Source organism: Mirounga angustirostris, unplaced genomic scaffold, assembly GCF_029215605.1.
Source record: "Mirounga angustirostris isolate CCGP_5_RB_7025 unplaced genomic scaffold, mMirAng1.0.hap1 SCAF_11, whole genome shotgun sequence".
In the NCBI taxonomy this organism is placed as follows: Eukaryota; Metazoa; Chordata; class Mammalia; order Carnivora; family Phocidae; genus Mirounga; species Mirounga angustirostris.
In genome coordinates this window covers 5,100,885-5,117,146 of record NW_026991719.1, presented here as the reverse complement: position 1 = coordinate 5,117,146, position 16,262 = coordinate 5,100,885, and the positions used below count along the sequence as shown (strand labels likewise).

General features: G+C 47.0%; 2 protein-coding genes across 8 annotated transcripts in view; one reads left to right on the top strand and one right to left on the bottom strand.

The window, feature by feature from the left end:
- Positions 1-15,078, bottom strand: part of LOC123851370 (uncharacterized) — a 423,494-nt gene extending 408,416 nt beyond the window's left edge. The window contains exons 1-2 of one of the 4 annotated variants that reach the window (XR_010406019.1): positions 14,719-14,858; positions 2,716-2,786 (exon numbers count right to left, since the gene is read on the bottom strand). The gene's annotated coding sequence lies outside the window, so the exon portion shown is untranslated. Of the gene's footprint in view, positions 1-2,715; positions 2,787-14,718 lie in introns of all 4 variants that reach the window. The other 3 variants (XR_010406020.1, XR_010406018.1, XM_064573700.1) reach the window with 3 other exon arrangements.
- Positions 13,721-16,262, top strand: part of PNPLA4 (patatin like phospholipase domain containing 4) — a 29,969-nt gene continuing 27,427 nt past the window's right edge. The window contains exons 1-3 of one of the 4 annotated variants that reach the window (XM_064573701.1): positions 15,090-15,324; positions 15,784-15,860; positions 16,048-16,240. In XM_064573701.1, coding sequence (XP_064429771.1) covers positions 16,061-16,240 — 180 coding nt within the window. In that variant the 5' untranslated portion in view covers positions 15,090-15,324; positions 15,784-15,860; positions 16,048-16,060. Of the gene's footprint in view, positions 14,314-15,089; positions 15,325-15,429; positions 15,861-16,047; positions 16,241-16,262 lie in introns of those variants that run through there. The other 3 variants (XM_054507083.2, XM_045874267.3, XM_045874260.3) reach the window with 3 other exon arrangements.

The following is a 16,262-nucleotide window of genomic DNA, read 5'->3' as shown; positions in this document are numbered from 1 at the left end:
TGAGTGTTGTTGGAGTGGGGGGTGGGGTGGGAGGGATGGGGTGACTGGGTGATGGACACTGGGGAGGGTATGTGCTCTGGTAAGCGCTGTGAATTGTGCAAGACTGTTGAATCTCAGATCTGTACCTCTGAAACAAATAATGCAATATATGTTAAGAAAAAAAAAAAAGAAGAAAAAGAAGAAGGTAGCGGGAGGGGAAGAATGAAGCGGGGGAAATCGGAGGGGTAGACGAACCATGAGAGACGATGGACTCTGAAAAACAAACAGGGTTCTAGAGGGGAGGGGGGTGGGAGGATGGGTTAGCCTGGTGGTGGGAATTGAGGAGGGCACGTTCTGCATGGAGCACTGGGTGTTATGCACAAACAATGAATCATGGAACACTTCATCTAGAACTAATGATGTAATGTATGGGGATTAACATAAGAATAAAAAATAATAATAATAAAATAAAATGAGAATCACACTGATCCGTTCCTCGTCGTGCGCTGTAAGTAGTACATGAGAGTTTACGTGGCAGTCCCTAGCCCTGTGACCAGTAAATATTAACGTTGTTAGGACCGCTGCTCTAGTCCTCCCCCTCCTCTCACTCCCTCCTCTCCCTTTGCTACTATAATTACTACCACCAGAACTAATCATCATCATCCCCGCTACAGGGAGACTAAATGGCCCTTCACAGGGACAAGCTTCTACCCTCTTGCCACAGACTCTGGCAAAACACCGGCGTGAAATGTGAACGATCTTTAGAAACGACACTATGAAGTCAGACACCCCAGAAGTGGACCAACACTGAACTCGGGTCATCTCTGTCAGACGCGGCAAACGATCAGACCACAGGCAGGCGCTAAGCCGGCCTCAGACACCTCAGTGACCAGCAGCCTCGGAGACGTGCTCCTGCAATCCGCCTTCCAGAAAGATCTCAGAGACCCGCTGCAAGCAGGGCGGTGGGCTGGCTGTGTCCCAGTGCAGCACATGCAGGTCTGCTGCCACATGGGAAGTGAGGGCCCACTCTTGTCGGGGAAGCTGCCGGCCAAGGCTAGGGCACGGTCACTGGGAGGAGCGTGCGGCCAGGGCTGCCCCAGCAGTTGCCGCTCCACGGCAAGCTTCCCATCAGCCTGTCCTCTCCACCCACTCCTCCGCCAGCTCCCCCGGCTTGTCACACGTGTCCCATCACACTGAGCCCAGAGCACCCCCACACATTCCGAACAACCCTGCCAAGGGCGGCGGGGCTGTGCCCCACACAACTGAGAAACACTGTAAAAGACAGATTCTGAGGAACGGTTTTGTTCCAAAATTCTATTCCTTTATGATTTTCTTTTTTTTTTTAAGATTTTATTTATTTATTTGAGAGAGAGAATGAGAGAGAGCACATGAGAGGGGGGAGGGTCAGAGGGAGAAGCAGACTCCCCACCGAGCAGGGAGCCCGATGCGGGACTCGATCCCGGGACTCCAGGATCATGACCTGAGCCGAAGGCAGTCACTTAACCGACTGAGCCACCCAGGCGCCTTCCTTTATGATTTTCTAAGAGCTTACTTATTTGGAAAGTTCTAAGAAGTTATAAAATACGCTTGACTTGTCTATCTTTCTAATAGAGTGCCTACAACGAGAAGTTGAAGGGAAAGAAAGTGATTATGGATCATGTTCCAGTCATGTCATCTTTGTTTTGCAAATTAAATTTGTTATGCCCCATTAGCTCAAAGATATGAACATTTTAATAATTCCAGATCCATAAACTGCAAGAAAATGAATTAGATTTTAAAATGTATTCAGTTCCATGGAACTGGGTTCCTTGAGGATGTATTTTTCATCTGAACACAGAAAAGGTATTCCAAATGACTACATTTCCATTTTCTCCACTTAATTTCATCCTCATTTTCATAGTTCATGCCTATCAACATATTTAAAATGTTGAAAATAATCAAAACCTTCATGACAGACAGTAAAGTATTAGTTTGATCTAGTAATCTCAATGTTTTTAATATTATCAAGTTTAAAAACAGCAAAAATAGAATAGTTTCTACAACACAGTATTCTCTGCTCTTTGCATATATTAACTCATTTGGCTTTAGAAACGTTTAAAAATTTTTTAAGTTTATTTAAGCAATGTCTGTACCCAACGTGGAGCTCAAACTCACGACCCCAAGATCAAGAGTCACATACTCTACTGACTGAGCCAGCCAGGTACCTCCAGAAACATTTAAAATGTTTTCATTTTAATCATTATCTTGTATATGCTAACACCTATTTTACAGACTATTTGATGTGGTAAGTTAAATGCTTTTAATACTGATATTTTATGGTTTAGGATAATGACAGTACAATATTTACACAGTTCTATATGACAAACGGTATTCTATGCTCCTTACATGTATCAACTCATGTAGCTTCATACACATTCTGTAATTTAGGTGTAATCATCATCCATAATGTATAGATCGGGAATTGAGGAACAGAGAGGTCAAGTAACCTTCCCAAGGTCACACAGTTACAAGTGGTAGAGAGACTGGACTTGAACCAGTCAGCACGAACCAGGAAAAAACAAATGCTGACTTACCTTAAGTCACGGCAATTAAACTTTTAGTCTGTGAGTGTGTGTACGTAGGTACGTGTTTCAGTGCATATGCAAACTGAGTTATTTTAAATCGAACGAATTTGATATAAACAAATGTATCCCATTTTAAAATCCAAGTACGTACGGTCCTTGTCACAGTACTCACCCCAAGTATCTGAGGCAGGTTCGGTATGCCTTGGCCGCCTGGACTCTCCCGTTGGGATGACTCAGGCACTCCTGGAAGTGAGATAATGAATTAGCAAGCTGTCCAAGGTTTAGACCTCTCTGGGTTTAGACCTCAACAAGGATTCTTCAATTGTGCAACAATCATTTTGTCAGTCAGTTATCAGTAAGCATTCATGGAGTACCTACTGCATGCCATTCCCTCTGCCAAAGGCTGGGGCTTTTCAAAGGGCAGTCTGACTCCTAACAGTCTCCCAAAGCAGCAGGTATTCTCGGCCTTAACTCTAGCCTTGACCATGATACATCCCGATTAAGGCACTTTTTTTTTATATCATGTATCTTTATGAAAAACGTATTTTCCCCAACAAAAAATTTGATGAGAAGTGCGAATCTCTTTAATGTCTGGGGTAAGAGAAGACAACTGGACTTCATGTCTGCTTCCTCATTTCATCTCTTAGGACACTGTTTTCTTTCTCAGTGCCCCACCCACACCCTGGAATTCCACCGCCAGTACTCAGCGTAGAAATCACGCTGCTTTTACAAGTGTCCTGACTCCAGGGACTGGGTGGGGCAGGAACCTCTACCACCCTGTGCCACCTTCCACTCCTGTCTCAATGGCTGGGTGTCATCTCTCTCCCTCATGAGACTGGAGTCTGCCTGTCTCATCCATTATTACATCCAGACGGCCTGTAGAAATGCCAACAACACTCAATGAATGCTGCTGAGTAACTACATTCACAAAACTACAGTCCTAGATTATGGAGACAATTCATAACCTCTTATGCAACCATGTTGACTAAAACACTTCCTTGAAAGTATGAGCTCTAACAGATGGGTTTTTAAAAACCTGCTGTATGAACATTATACACATCCTTGTCTTCGTGCATTTAAACATCTAGCACTGAGGCCCATGGTGTGTCACGATTTATAAATTCATTAAGACCTAAGTTCAAACAGCCTGGTTATTAAAATTGGTGGGGATGTCCCTGAGGTGGTTACAAAGCCTAGTAGGTAACTAAACATCAATATCCAATATAATCTTTTTTCTGCTCTCATTCACAAGTGGGCACTATTATGTGCTAAAATGATACTCACCAGTCTGGGTTACAGAAAAGATGTCTGGAAGTCACATATGCAAATAGGAATCTTACGTATATTTAACAGTATTAGCTCATTCACTGTATAATCAATTAAGTTACTGTCAGTTATTTGGTTAGGTCATATTTATGGCCTTTTGTATAATGCTTTGTATTAAAATTTGAGATAGAAATCTCCGGAAAGTAAATTATACACTACATCACACATATTAATTTTATAAGCGTAGTCAATATTTTTCTAAATCTGTACTTGTATTCTCTAGATTTTCCACAATTAAATGTGTGCTTCCTTGGAAGCAAGAATATTTATTTTTTAAAAAACTGAATTCTAACAGGAATAAAAACCACCTTGTTTTGTGAAATAATTATTCTCCCTTCAGTGCATTCGTGTATCCACACACGCAGTTTTATAGCTTATTTCCATGGCTTAGGTGTTACTTTCACATTAGCTTTAATTCTGAAAGCTGAAGAATATACTAGTTAATATAGAAATCACCTTATGCTTTTTATTTTTTAAATATTTTTTTTTCCCCAAAGATTTCTTATTTATTTGACACAGAAAGAGAGAAAGAGCCCAAGCAGGGGGAGCACCAGAGGGAGAGAGAGAAGCAGGCTCTCTGCTGAGCAGACAGCCCGATGCGGGGCTTGATCCCAGGACCCCAACATCACGACCTGAGCCAAAGGCAGATGCTTAACCGACTGAGCCACCCAGGCGCCCAAAAGATTTATTTGACAGAGAGTTCGTGCACACAGGAGTTGGGGGAGGGGCAGAGGGAGAGTGTGAGAGACTCCTCAAGCAGACTCCCCGCTGAGCACGGAGACTGACGCAGGTCTCGATCCCAGGACCCTGAGATCACGACCTGAGCTGAAATCGAGTCAGATTGCTTATCCAACTGAGAAACCCAGGTGCCCCACCTAATGCTTATTTTTTAAATTTAACTTTCTTCACTAAAAAAAAAAAAGATAAAAGTGAATTCATAAAGTGGACTTAATAAACTTGTGGCTAGCTGCCACCTCAATGAGCATTTTAAATAAAAATAAACATTAAAAACAGTCCAAACAAGTAACCCTATTCAGGACAGAGTCTAGTTCTTTTGAAATCAGTAAGTACTCTGCAGAGTACAGGTGAGGAAAGCCAGAGAGGAGGGGGACAAAAATGACTGCCATTCATCCAACTTATCTGCTTTCCAATGTTTACGTATTTAATCTTGTATTGAGATTTCTGTCATGACATCGGTAAGCAACTAGAGTAGCCCTTTCGACACAGCAAGTACATGACGGAAAAAATGTGAACCCCTTCCGACTCTTCTGTGGAGGTGACGTGGGGCATGGTACAATACGGGGAGGGGAGACTCAGCCGTTTGCAACTGGACTGAGGCCACGTGAAATTGAGACCTCCCTGGAGCTGTGGCTTCTTCCTGGCATTTTCGTCCTTTGTGATGAGCGATGGCCCCTTCTATCAGCCAGCAGGGGGCAGGCTGGAAACAGTAATGGAAAACCAAACACATCCTGAAGATTCCAGGAAGCCTATTTTCCCACGCAGGTCGGATCCATCTGGCACCAATTTCTGTGGGATGATGCACATCACCTCGGAGAATACACAGCCTCTCTTCTGAAAGTCACTCATTAACTAAGGGCAAACACTGCTAAGAATCTGGTGTGCGTAATTGCTTCGATCATTTTAATTGAGTTCCTTGAACAAAATCAAGGATGGGAAGGAAGTTTCCTCAACTCTTTGATGGCAGCCAACGAATAACCACGGGGAAATGGAAACTCTAAGAGAGTGGTAACAGTGTTTAAGAGAGTGGTAACAGTGTTTCAGCAGAGTATATACTAACACCAGCCTGCACCTGCTTGGTGCAGTCGGTGGAGCGTGCGACTCTTGGTCTCGGGGTTGTGAGACTGAGCCCCACGGTGGCTGCAGAGATTACTTAAAAAAGTAAAATTAATAATAAAAAAAACCAAACAGCCTTTGTTTATTAGGTCCTGGCTTTACTAAGAGTATAGCTCTGGGCTCTGATGAACCCGGGTTTTCTTTCCTTTACTCCCCATTGTCCAGATCATCTGGGAAAACGGTCTTAGCATGTCGGTGAGGCCACTTTCTTCACATTCTTCTGAGCATTTATTGTTGAGACTAGATGAGGAATGTATGATTAACAAAGACCCTGGTACAGGCTCAATAACCGTAAACTGATTATTAACTGTTACTATTTTTTAAAAGATTTTATTTACTTGAGAGAGAGAGAAAGCATGAGAGGGGGGAGGGTCAGAGGGAGAAGCAGACTCCTGGCTGAGCAGGGAGCCCGATGCGAGACTTGATGCTGGGACTCGGGGATCATGACCTGAGCCGAAGGCAGATGCTTAACCGACTGAGCCACCCAGGTGCCCTTCTTTGTTTCTTCATTTGCATTTTTGCATATACCACAATTTTCCCTTTCAATGACAAATCATTGCTTAATTGTATTAATCACATTTTATTTTTTAAAATATTTTTTAAGGGTTTTATTTATTCATTAGAGACAGAGAGAAGGAGCAGGGGCAGAGGGAGAGGGAGAAGCAGACTCTCCGCTGAGCAGGGATCCTGACGCAGGACTTGATCCCAGGACCCTGGGATCATGACCTGAGCCGAGGGCAGATGCTTAACCAACTGAGCCACCCAGGTGCCCTATTACTTTTTTTTTTTTTTTAAGATTTTATTTATTTATTTGAGAGAGAGAGAGAGCGCGCACATGACGGGGGGGAGGGTCAGAGGGAGAAGCAGACTCCCTGCTGAGCAGGGAGCCCAATGTGGGACTCGGTCCCAGGACTCCAGGATCATGACCTGAGCCGAAGGCAGTCGCTTAACCGACTGAGCCACCCAGGCGCCCTAACTATTACTATTTTTATGCACAGGACATTTAATCAAGTACAAGAGGCACAGTAGTAGAAATCTTCAGGAGTGCTGGTCCAGCCCATGAGCTTCCAGGCTTTGGCGTTCACCCCTCATCAGTGATCAATGGTTGGACCAGAGACGGATCCAGATACACGCTGGACCAATTCTATATTCTGTCCACCAGAAAAACAGCTATCCTTTGTGCCATTCAGCTGAACTGAGGGGCTACCATGTCTGGTCATGTGCACCTTGAGAAGCAGAGAAGGCAGATCTCAGGAGAGAGGAAGGGAAATGCAACATGCCAGATGAGGCTCCACAAGAGCCTAGAAATCCAAAGCAGAAGCTTGGTTTCTGAAGGCTTCCCGCTCCCTAGTGCCAATCCCCTAGGCTTCCCCTACATTCTAACAATTTTCTTTATCCACATACAATGACTTCTGCTTTTTCTCTCAGCAAACAATGGAATCTTAACTTATGCAAAGAATCTCAGGAACAAATAATTTTTAAGAGATAATTACTTTATTATTTCATTTTTATAAGTAGGATCCAACAATCAAGACAGTCTCATTTCAGGCAAAGCAGAAAATGTCTTCTCTTCCCTCTTCCTCCAAAATAATATCTGGGTATACAAGAGAGTATTTCTGAGCAGGGCTCGCTTGATGGGCCCCAGGCTCAGAAGGACCCACAGTTGGTTTAAAGATCTGCTGTCACCACTTTGAAATTCATAATAATTTTATCTCTGAACTTGAGTTTTTTTAAGATTTTTTAAAAAGATTTTTTTTTTTTAAAGATTTTATAGATATATTTGACAGAGTGAGAGCACAAGCCGGGGGAGCAGCAGGCAGAGGGCGAGGGAGATGCAGACTCCCCGCTGAGTAGGGAGCCTGATGTGGGGCTTGATCCCAGGACCCCAAGATTATGACCTGAGCCGAAGGCAGAGGCTTCACTGACTGAGCCCCCCCAGGCACCTCCACAGTTGCTTTTTAAGTGAGATGTGAATCTGTGGCTACTCAAAGGACTACTCTATGTATGAAAAGCTAACTTTCTTAATATGGCACTTCAAAAGTATGTTAAGAGTAGGATCCTGTACCCCAAGGTGAAGAGAGAGAGAGAGAGAATAAGATACGGGAAAGAAAGCCTGGTGCTTAAAATGAAAACGTAAGTAGAGCTAAGGGCCTTCGACGAGAAATTCACAAATGCAAAACTAGTATCAGCCAGGGGGTAGGCTTCCCTAGGCAATAGATGTGGTCGGAATGACTCTGAACTCGCCATCTCCTACATTCAGAGAATGAATTCTATGTTTTCATTATTTTAAATACATGCACCAAGAGGGATCTAGGACAGTTCATCAGAACTTGGGAATTGTGTTCCCCTCAGGGAAAATTGCATCAGTCCGTAGAATTCCACAAATGTTACCACACAGTACCATCACATTTTATTAGCTCCTCCTCTGTGGCCTGCGTCCTGAACATTCAAGCCATTACAGATCTTGAAATTACAGCTGTCTGTTGTTACACGTCAGGCCGGGTCCTTTTGAAATTTCACTCTGACTTCCATTTCAGACTTCTGACCCATTGTATCTGTTCATTTTGTTGTGTTCCAAATAGGGAACCCATCTGTGTAGCTGGGGATGTCATTTTCATCTTAGAAATTCAGTGAAGATATTGTAAAGAATGTTTCTGAGGGGCGCCTGGATGGCTCAGTCAGTTAAGCGCCTGCCTTCAGCTCGGATCATGATCCCAGGGTGCTGGGATCGAGCCCCACTTCCGGGTCCCTGCTCAGCGGGGAGTCTGCTTCTTCCTCTCCCTCTGCCTCTCCCCACCGCTCATGTGCGTGCACACACTCTCGCTAATAAATGAAATCTTTAAAAAAAAAAAAAAAAAAAAGAAGAATGTTTTTGAGAGTTTGTGTCAATTGTATATTTATTTACAGTCTTAAAATAAGAAATATAGTAGTGGACACTTACTAAATGGTGACCATACCTTTTTTCAAAATGGTTTAAAATTAGAGATGAAAAGACATCTGGGATCACTTCCTATTCTCCATGTTACAAATATTTACGAGTCTTGAGCTCTCTCTTAGAAGCTGGCAAAAACCAAGAAGTGTAAGACAGTCCCTGCTCCAGATGAACTGTGAGCACACAGAGTGGAGGCAAACACACGTCGACCAAAATAAAAAGTCATAAATGCTACGGCAGCGCCTCATGCACCAACAAAGAAGGTATGGTGAATACTGACAGAAGGTGGCTCAGTGTCATCATAAAGGATATAATAAGGCAGCAGAGCCTGATTTAGGCCTTGAAGAATAAGTAGGGCCTAACCGAATAGAAAAACGTGCAAGGGCATTCCAGCTGAAAAGAACAGTGAACTAAAGGCAGGAATTTTATCTTAAGATTTATTTTCCCTAATGCTTAGGCCAGTCCTTGTCATATATTAGACACCAAATAAAGTTTAAAGAGTAAGCAAAGGCATAAAGATAAATGATTAGATAAGTAATTTCTTTGGAGTTAAGGACTTGGTCAACGACATGACGGCCTTTTAGAACATTGCTCCTAATGGAAATTATGCTCTTCTTACAATAACCTACGCTATGACACAGCTTCCAGGAAAAGTCGTCATCAAAAAGAGTTACTGCGAGATTGGTAAGTGCGGAAAGGGTAGCTTTCATTAATTGCTAGGCTTGCTTTTATTTATTTTTTTCTTTCCCAGCTATGAACAAGTTCTCTGTTACAAATAACAAATATATAGGTCATAGGATTAAGGACTTCTACTATTTTTCAGTAGAATTATAAATATCTACATATGAACACCAACTACAAATTCTGACCACAGAAAGAACCAAAGTAACAAGGTTCTGAAACCCATGGTGACCAAACAGCACAAGTCAGCACAGAACGAGAGCCTAGTATTTTATTAACTCACTGCGGAAACCGTGTAGGAAAGATAGGTCTTTGCACAGGGGGTGTTTTGGGATGAGGGGGACCTGGGCTGATAATCTCTGCATCTGCGTGGATATGGGAAAATTGTTTTAATTCTAAATTTTCACCTATTATATATATATTTTTTTCCTTTTATCGTTGTTGCAGAAGTTCTACGAGACAATGCGTATGAAGGACTGGCAGGTCAAGGAAGGCCAATAATTGAAGTCGTTATTGATAACGAGATCCCAGTAAATAGGAGTCGATGCTCAGGAAGGGAAGGCATTTGGCAAATACGAAATAGACTAAAATCTTCATTTTGTCTCCTTGAAATGAGGTGATTAGATAATTGGATGTTTTAGCAATTAGGGTGTTTCTTTTGATAACAGCAACAGTAATGTTTAAATATAGTACTCCACATTAAAAGAGAGTATTTTGGTAAATTTAATGAAGCTGAAGGCACCAAAGCTGACATTCTGTTTATCGCTCAACAATTTAACTTCCCTGACGTTGACATTATTTCCCTAATAATCTCTTCCACTGTAAGAAAATCATTTGGAGGACAGCAAGAAGGACGATTTCCATGTACCTACACAAACTATGGAGCAGGACTGTGGCCAGGTCAAGGGGTACAGCTGTTCTGCAACACCGTATATACAGAGCAGAGGACACGGATTTTCTTCTACTGCGTTTTTTAAAATATTTACGACTCTGTAATGCATTTGGTACCCCAACCCCACCACTTGTGTATCAAAGATCTAAACCTCCTTCCCATAAAATGTATGAAGTATTCAGATTTTGAAAGATGTTCTGCTCTACCTTATGCTTAAGTAGAGTATCAACCAAGAATGCCGTAATTAATTCCTTTACAACAGTAGAAGCGCTCAGAAAATCTTTACCATCTCTATTGTTCGATGCAAAGGTACAGTACATTGGGAATATGTTAAACTAGAATGAAGCTTAAAAATTAAAAAATAAAATGAGCTTATAAATCAATGGTAAATTTTAAAAATGTCTCTTTCATAGAAGTAACTTGTTCTTTAATTTCTATGCCGTGTAAAGAAGACCTATAGATTATTATATATTCCTAGATGCATCCAACCATAAATAAATCACACTGAAGAATGTCTCCTTGGAAACGTTTTCAGGTGTTATCAAAGTTCTTTGTTATGTATGCATATATACACACATAATAGAAAAATATATATAAAACATATAATTCATGTATATTTTGAAAAAAATATTTTCCCATTTAGAAAAGATTCACTTAGGGGCGCCTGGGTGGCTCAGCCGGTTAAGCCACTGCCTTCTGCTCAGGTCAAGATACTGAGATCCCAGGATCTAGCCCCAGGACAGGCTCCTGCTCAGCGGGGAATCTGCTTCTCCCTCTTCCTCTGCCCCTCCCCCTTGCTCACGTGTGTGCGCATGCACGTGCACAAGTTCTCTAATCAATTAAAAACCTTAGTATATGTGCTGCCGAAGCGAGCACTCTAATAAATTAAAAATCTTAAAAAAAAAAATTCACTTAGTGTTCCTTTAAGTAACTGGTTCTTCTAGCAAATTTCTAGAGAGAGAAAACAGACACAGTGGAAGAAGTACATCTCTTGTGAGAACTGTCTTGCTTGCTAGATTTAGAAACTTGGTTCTTAACTACCTTCAGAAAGCAAACAGAAAAGGGTGGGTGCAGGGGAGGATGAAGTCAGGGACAACTGTAGCTGCACCCCCAGGCTCAAGAAATGCCACCACACCTTACCCCAGCTTCTGTCTTTCTCAGACCTGACTCCCCCTAGGCCGCTTTTATTCGGGGCCTGGCTCCCTCCGGGGGGCGGCATTCACTGGTGAATGCTTGTCCTTCCTTAGAGAGAGCGATCCATGGGAAGGGATGCGGCCGCTCTCCCTGGATTCAGCTGGGAAGTTCTACTCCATGGCAGCAAATGTGCCTTTCTCTGAATTCTGCGGTGCTTTCAAAACAAGGGAATGCTTCAGCTAGGCACAAAGGGCATGCCAACCTTGACTGTTACAATACAACCTCCCCTCCCGCCCCGAAAAGGGCACTGCTGCCTGCTCCAATAGTGTGGCCACATTTCCCTGAAATCAAGATCAGCACCCAAGATTCTAGCAGGAGGTGACAGGGGTGAGGAGTCCCCGGAAAGGAGGGAGGACAGGGGTGCTGCAGGGGCAAGGACAGTGTGCCCCACAGAGGTCGTAACGTGTTAAGGTGGTAAGACGGGAAAACAACAGTACGCACAGAGCAGACTGGAAGATGAGATTACCCTCAGAAATGCTGAGAGAAGGTCCTGTCCTTGGAGCTGAGGTGTGGCAAATTCCCCTCACTCCGTACCTTTCTCCCTCTTTATGGATCACACGATAAAACCTTGTGGGAGGATGCTGGGCTCAGGGAAAGGACCGCCAGGTTTAAACACTCTGTTTTCACGCCAGGTGTGTCTCAGAGTTACGGATTTCCTCATCTGCAGATCAGTGCTCCCGTCCAGCGCACCTGTGTGGCTCAGGAACCGCACAGGATCAGGTCTCTGCAATGATCAATCAGCTGTCTCCGCGCCCACCAGAGTCCGCATCCCCGATGGGGAAGAACCGAATTCTCCTCAACTCCGTAAGCCCTGTGCCAGCAGAGCGTTTGTTATACGATGAAAGCTTCATAAATCCTGGATCAATGGCTAAATAAATAAACCAGTTCAAAACGAAATTACTAAGGAAAACAGAAACAAAAACAAGGAAATGAATCAGTAAAAAAGAAAAAGAATTGTTCCTAAAGGGCAATTAAGTTAGTGTATATTCACAAGAGTAATTCACTTAAATCCAGCCTCCGAAACATACTGATTGATGACACACCAGACGTGACGGCCGGCCCTTCAATTCCAAAAACAGATGTGAATGAATCGGATACTCTTCCTTAGCTTAGGGAGCCGAACGTTTCGATTAGCTGCATGTGACCACGATAAGGGGCAGATAAGGAGCAAAAGGACAGACTAACTTGTAAGAGCGAGTTTAAAGCGGCAGGAATTCGGGCGCCTGGGTGGCTCAGTTGGTTGAGCGACTGCCTTCGGCTCAGGTTATGGTCCCAGAGTCCTGGGATCGAGTCCCACATCGGGCTCCCTGCTCGGCAGGGGGTCTGCTTCTCCCTCTGACTCTCCCCCTCTCATGCTCTCTCTGAAATAAATAAATGTTTAAAAATAAATAAATAAAATAAAACGGCAAGAATTTGGGCGCCTGGGTGGCTCAGTTGGTTGAGCGACTGCCTTCGGCTCAGGTTATGGTCCCAGAGTCCTGGGATCGAGTCCCACATCAGGCTTTTGGCTCAGCGGGGAGCCTGCTTCTCCCTCTGACTCTCCCCCTCTCATGCTCTCTCTGAAATAAATAAATGTTTAAAAAAAAATAAATAAAATCAAACGGCAAGAATTTGGGCGCCTGGGTGGCTCAGTTGGTTGGGCGAGTGCCTTCGGCTCAGGTCATGATCCCAGGGTCCTGGGATCGAGTCCCGCATCGGGCTCCCTGCTCGGCAGGGAGTCTGCTTCTCCCTCTGACTCTCCCCCTCTCATGCTCTCTCTCTCTCAAATAAATACATCTTAAAAAAAAATAAAATAAGGGCGCCTGGGTGGCTGAGATGGTTAAGCGTCTGCCTTCGGCTCAGGTCATGATCCCGGGGTCCTGGGATCGAGTCCCGCATCGGGCTCTTGGCTCAGCCGGGAGCCTGCTTCTCCGTCTGACTCTCCCCCTCATGCTGTCTCTCAAATAAATAAATAAAATCTTTAAAAAATAATAATAAATAAATAAAATAAATCGGCAAGAATTCAAGTACGGAGCTTCCTGAACACTGTGCCCGTGAGCCTCACATGCAGTCGACTGCCACTCACCAGCAGTTGTCACAGTGGCTGCTGTGCTGTCGCCTTCAGCGACAGCTCTTGTCGTCCTGCTGCGCGTCCCGGCGGCCCAGGGGCGACGCGGGAAATGCAGGCTCCGCGGCGGGAGGTCTGCTGGGAGACCCGGGCTGCTTTGTGCCAGGACGAGTGCGGAGGCTGGTCCCGTGGGCGGCGCACCGCCGGTTGCGCAGGCCCGAGGGGAGGATGCAGGAGCCGAGGGCTGGCCTCCGCTGCCCCCTGGACGGACACTTGCCCTCCGCCTCCCGCCACGCCAACGGAGGCCCGGTCGTCGAGCCCGGCGTACGCCTTGGGGCGCCCTCCGCATCAGCGGCCCCGCAAGCTGTTTAGGGCAACGCTGCCTTCGCCGCTCATCCCATGCAGGCCCGGCCTGGTACAGCCAGCGTGCGCCAGCGCCCCGGTCCCCGCGTCCCAGCAGGGAGACAGGCCGGCCCGGCGGACAGGCCGCTTGGGGGACCCCTCAGCGCCCCCTGGATCGCGCGACACGCGCCCATTTTCCAGATTCGGCCCGGGGCTGCGGTCGAGCCAACCTGTCCCGAAACAGGGGGCCCCGGGGGGACCTGCAAGCAGCACGGCCGCGGCTGACGCATCCCCGCAGGGCTGCTTACGGAGACCGCACAGGGAAGGCGGCCGTCGCGGGAGGCGGGCGCGCTCGGCCACCCCTTACGGCTGTCAGCTGCGTCCCCGCCCACGAGTCGGCACGGGGCGCCAGCACACGGGGCAGGGGCCGTCTGCTGAAGGCGGACGCACCCGAGCCCTACGACTTGGCACCAAGTCGGGATGTTAGCATCCCATTCGGCAGGTAAGTCACCGGAGAAGCTCAGAGAGGGTAGGCAACCTGCGCAAGGTCACACAGCCTTCGCAGCCCGAGCATGCGCACGACACGCACACACTCTCTCTCTCTGAGGTTTCCTACACCCTCAGGGAACAAGCTACCAGGCGTCGGGCCACAACGTAGCACGTGAGCCCCGCCCGCGCGGCCAGCCGGACCGCCCCACGCTGCGGAAAAGCAGCAGAACCACTTCCGGGACACGGACGCCCGCAGGCACGAGCGCTTCCGGTGCGCCGCGAATGACGGTCGTTCAGGCTCAGCAAACTCGCAAGACAGCGGCCAGCCCGCACGGGGCGCGAAGGCGCGCGGACGGACTAAACCGCATCGCTACGTGTGGAAGACGGCCGCACTCGAGACGCAACTGTTGTCCCTTACCCGCGCCCGGGACAGCCGGGTCAAGCGTCCGCATGAGCGCCGCCATGTTGAGCCCAGTGTTTTGAACGGGGTGGGCGGGGCCTAGCGGAGGCGTGCGTCGGCAGCACGACGTCGCAGCCCCGCCCCGACCCCTTTCGCGACACCTTCCTGGGCAGGCCCTCCGCGAGCGTGGGCCCGCCCTGATGGGCGGGGCCTCGTTGAGTGACGGCCCGGCCCCGCCTTCCGCTTAAGGGGGCCGTTCAACATGCAAGTGCCTGAGACCTGCGTTGGTAGGGCGGGCTCTGGTCCGTAGAGGTCGGTCCCCCACGCAGCCGGGCAGGTCCGGCGGCGACCCCCGCCCCGCCGCCCCCGGGCCCCCAGGCCCCCAGACTGACGCTGGGTCTGCGCGCACCTGCCGCGCGGATGCCCCCGCCCCCCACCCCACTGCAGTCTGCAGAACTTCAACCCAAACCGCGGCTCGGATGCCCCGGCCCAGCCTCCGGGCGAACAGAACAAGGGTCTTCAGCCCCTAAACTCGAGGCCCAGGGCCTGTGCGTCGTCTGGAGGCGCGGGAGAGGGGTGGGGGCGGGGCAGGGAGGAGACACGCCCCAGCCCGGGGGCCTCCAGGTGAGCCTCGGGGTGGCCGCGGGACATCATGCACATCGGGCCCCCTGGGGCTTCGGGAACACGGCTCTGCCCTTCAGCTGAGCAGCACGAGGCATCAAGGGGTGCGGGTGACCTTTCCTGGAGGCTTCGACTGCCCCCGTGGGCCTTGACATAAATAGGTTGCCTTGTTCAATAATCGCTCATTGCATAATGGAATTGATGGTGGGCATCATTTGGGGTTTTTTTTTTTTAAATATATATATGGATGCTTGCAATGCAAGTGTGGGGCAGGGGAGGCAAGCACTTCTCTTGAAATGCAGTGATGCACTTGGAAAGAGCACGTGTGTCCTCTCTTTGGAAGTGGCTACTTTCTAGCGATTTTACCTTCCGCAACAGGAGCCGTCCCCCCAAAAGTAAAAAAGACCAAATGCCTGGCCGCTGGTAATTTATTGATCTGTTTCCTGCCGGCTAATCAAATAGGAGATTGCAGCATCGGTGTGATGAATCCATATGAAATTCAACTTTTTTTAAAATTGATTCAGCTCTACTGGGCCAAGGTGAGAGAGTAAAAAAAACGTGTCCTTGAAAAATTTGGGTATTTGATGAGACTTTCACTGACGATGCTATGTTTAGCACAGAGAATGATGTATTAAAGCAAAGTCTCGTTACCAGGAGGCACGAGACAACACAGCATGTGCAATAAACTCTACCAACTTGCAGCATCTTTGTTTTCGGTATCCTCAGTTTCGCATCCAGCATGAAGCACACCAACTTGTCCTTTGCAGCCTGCGGGTTCCTGGGCATTTACCACTTGGGGGCAGCATCTGCACTTCGTAGACACGGCAAGAAGCTCCTGGAGGATGTCCAGGCCTTTGCAGGGGCTTCTGCGGGATCCTTGGTTGCAGCTGTCCTGCTAACAGCCCCACAAAAAATAGAGGTAATGAAGTAGTACCTAGGCT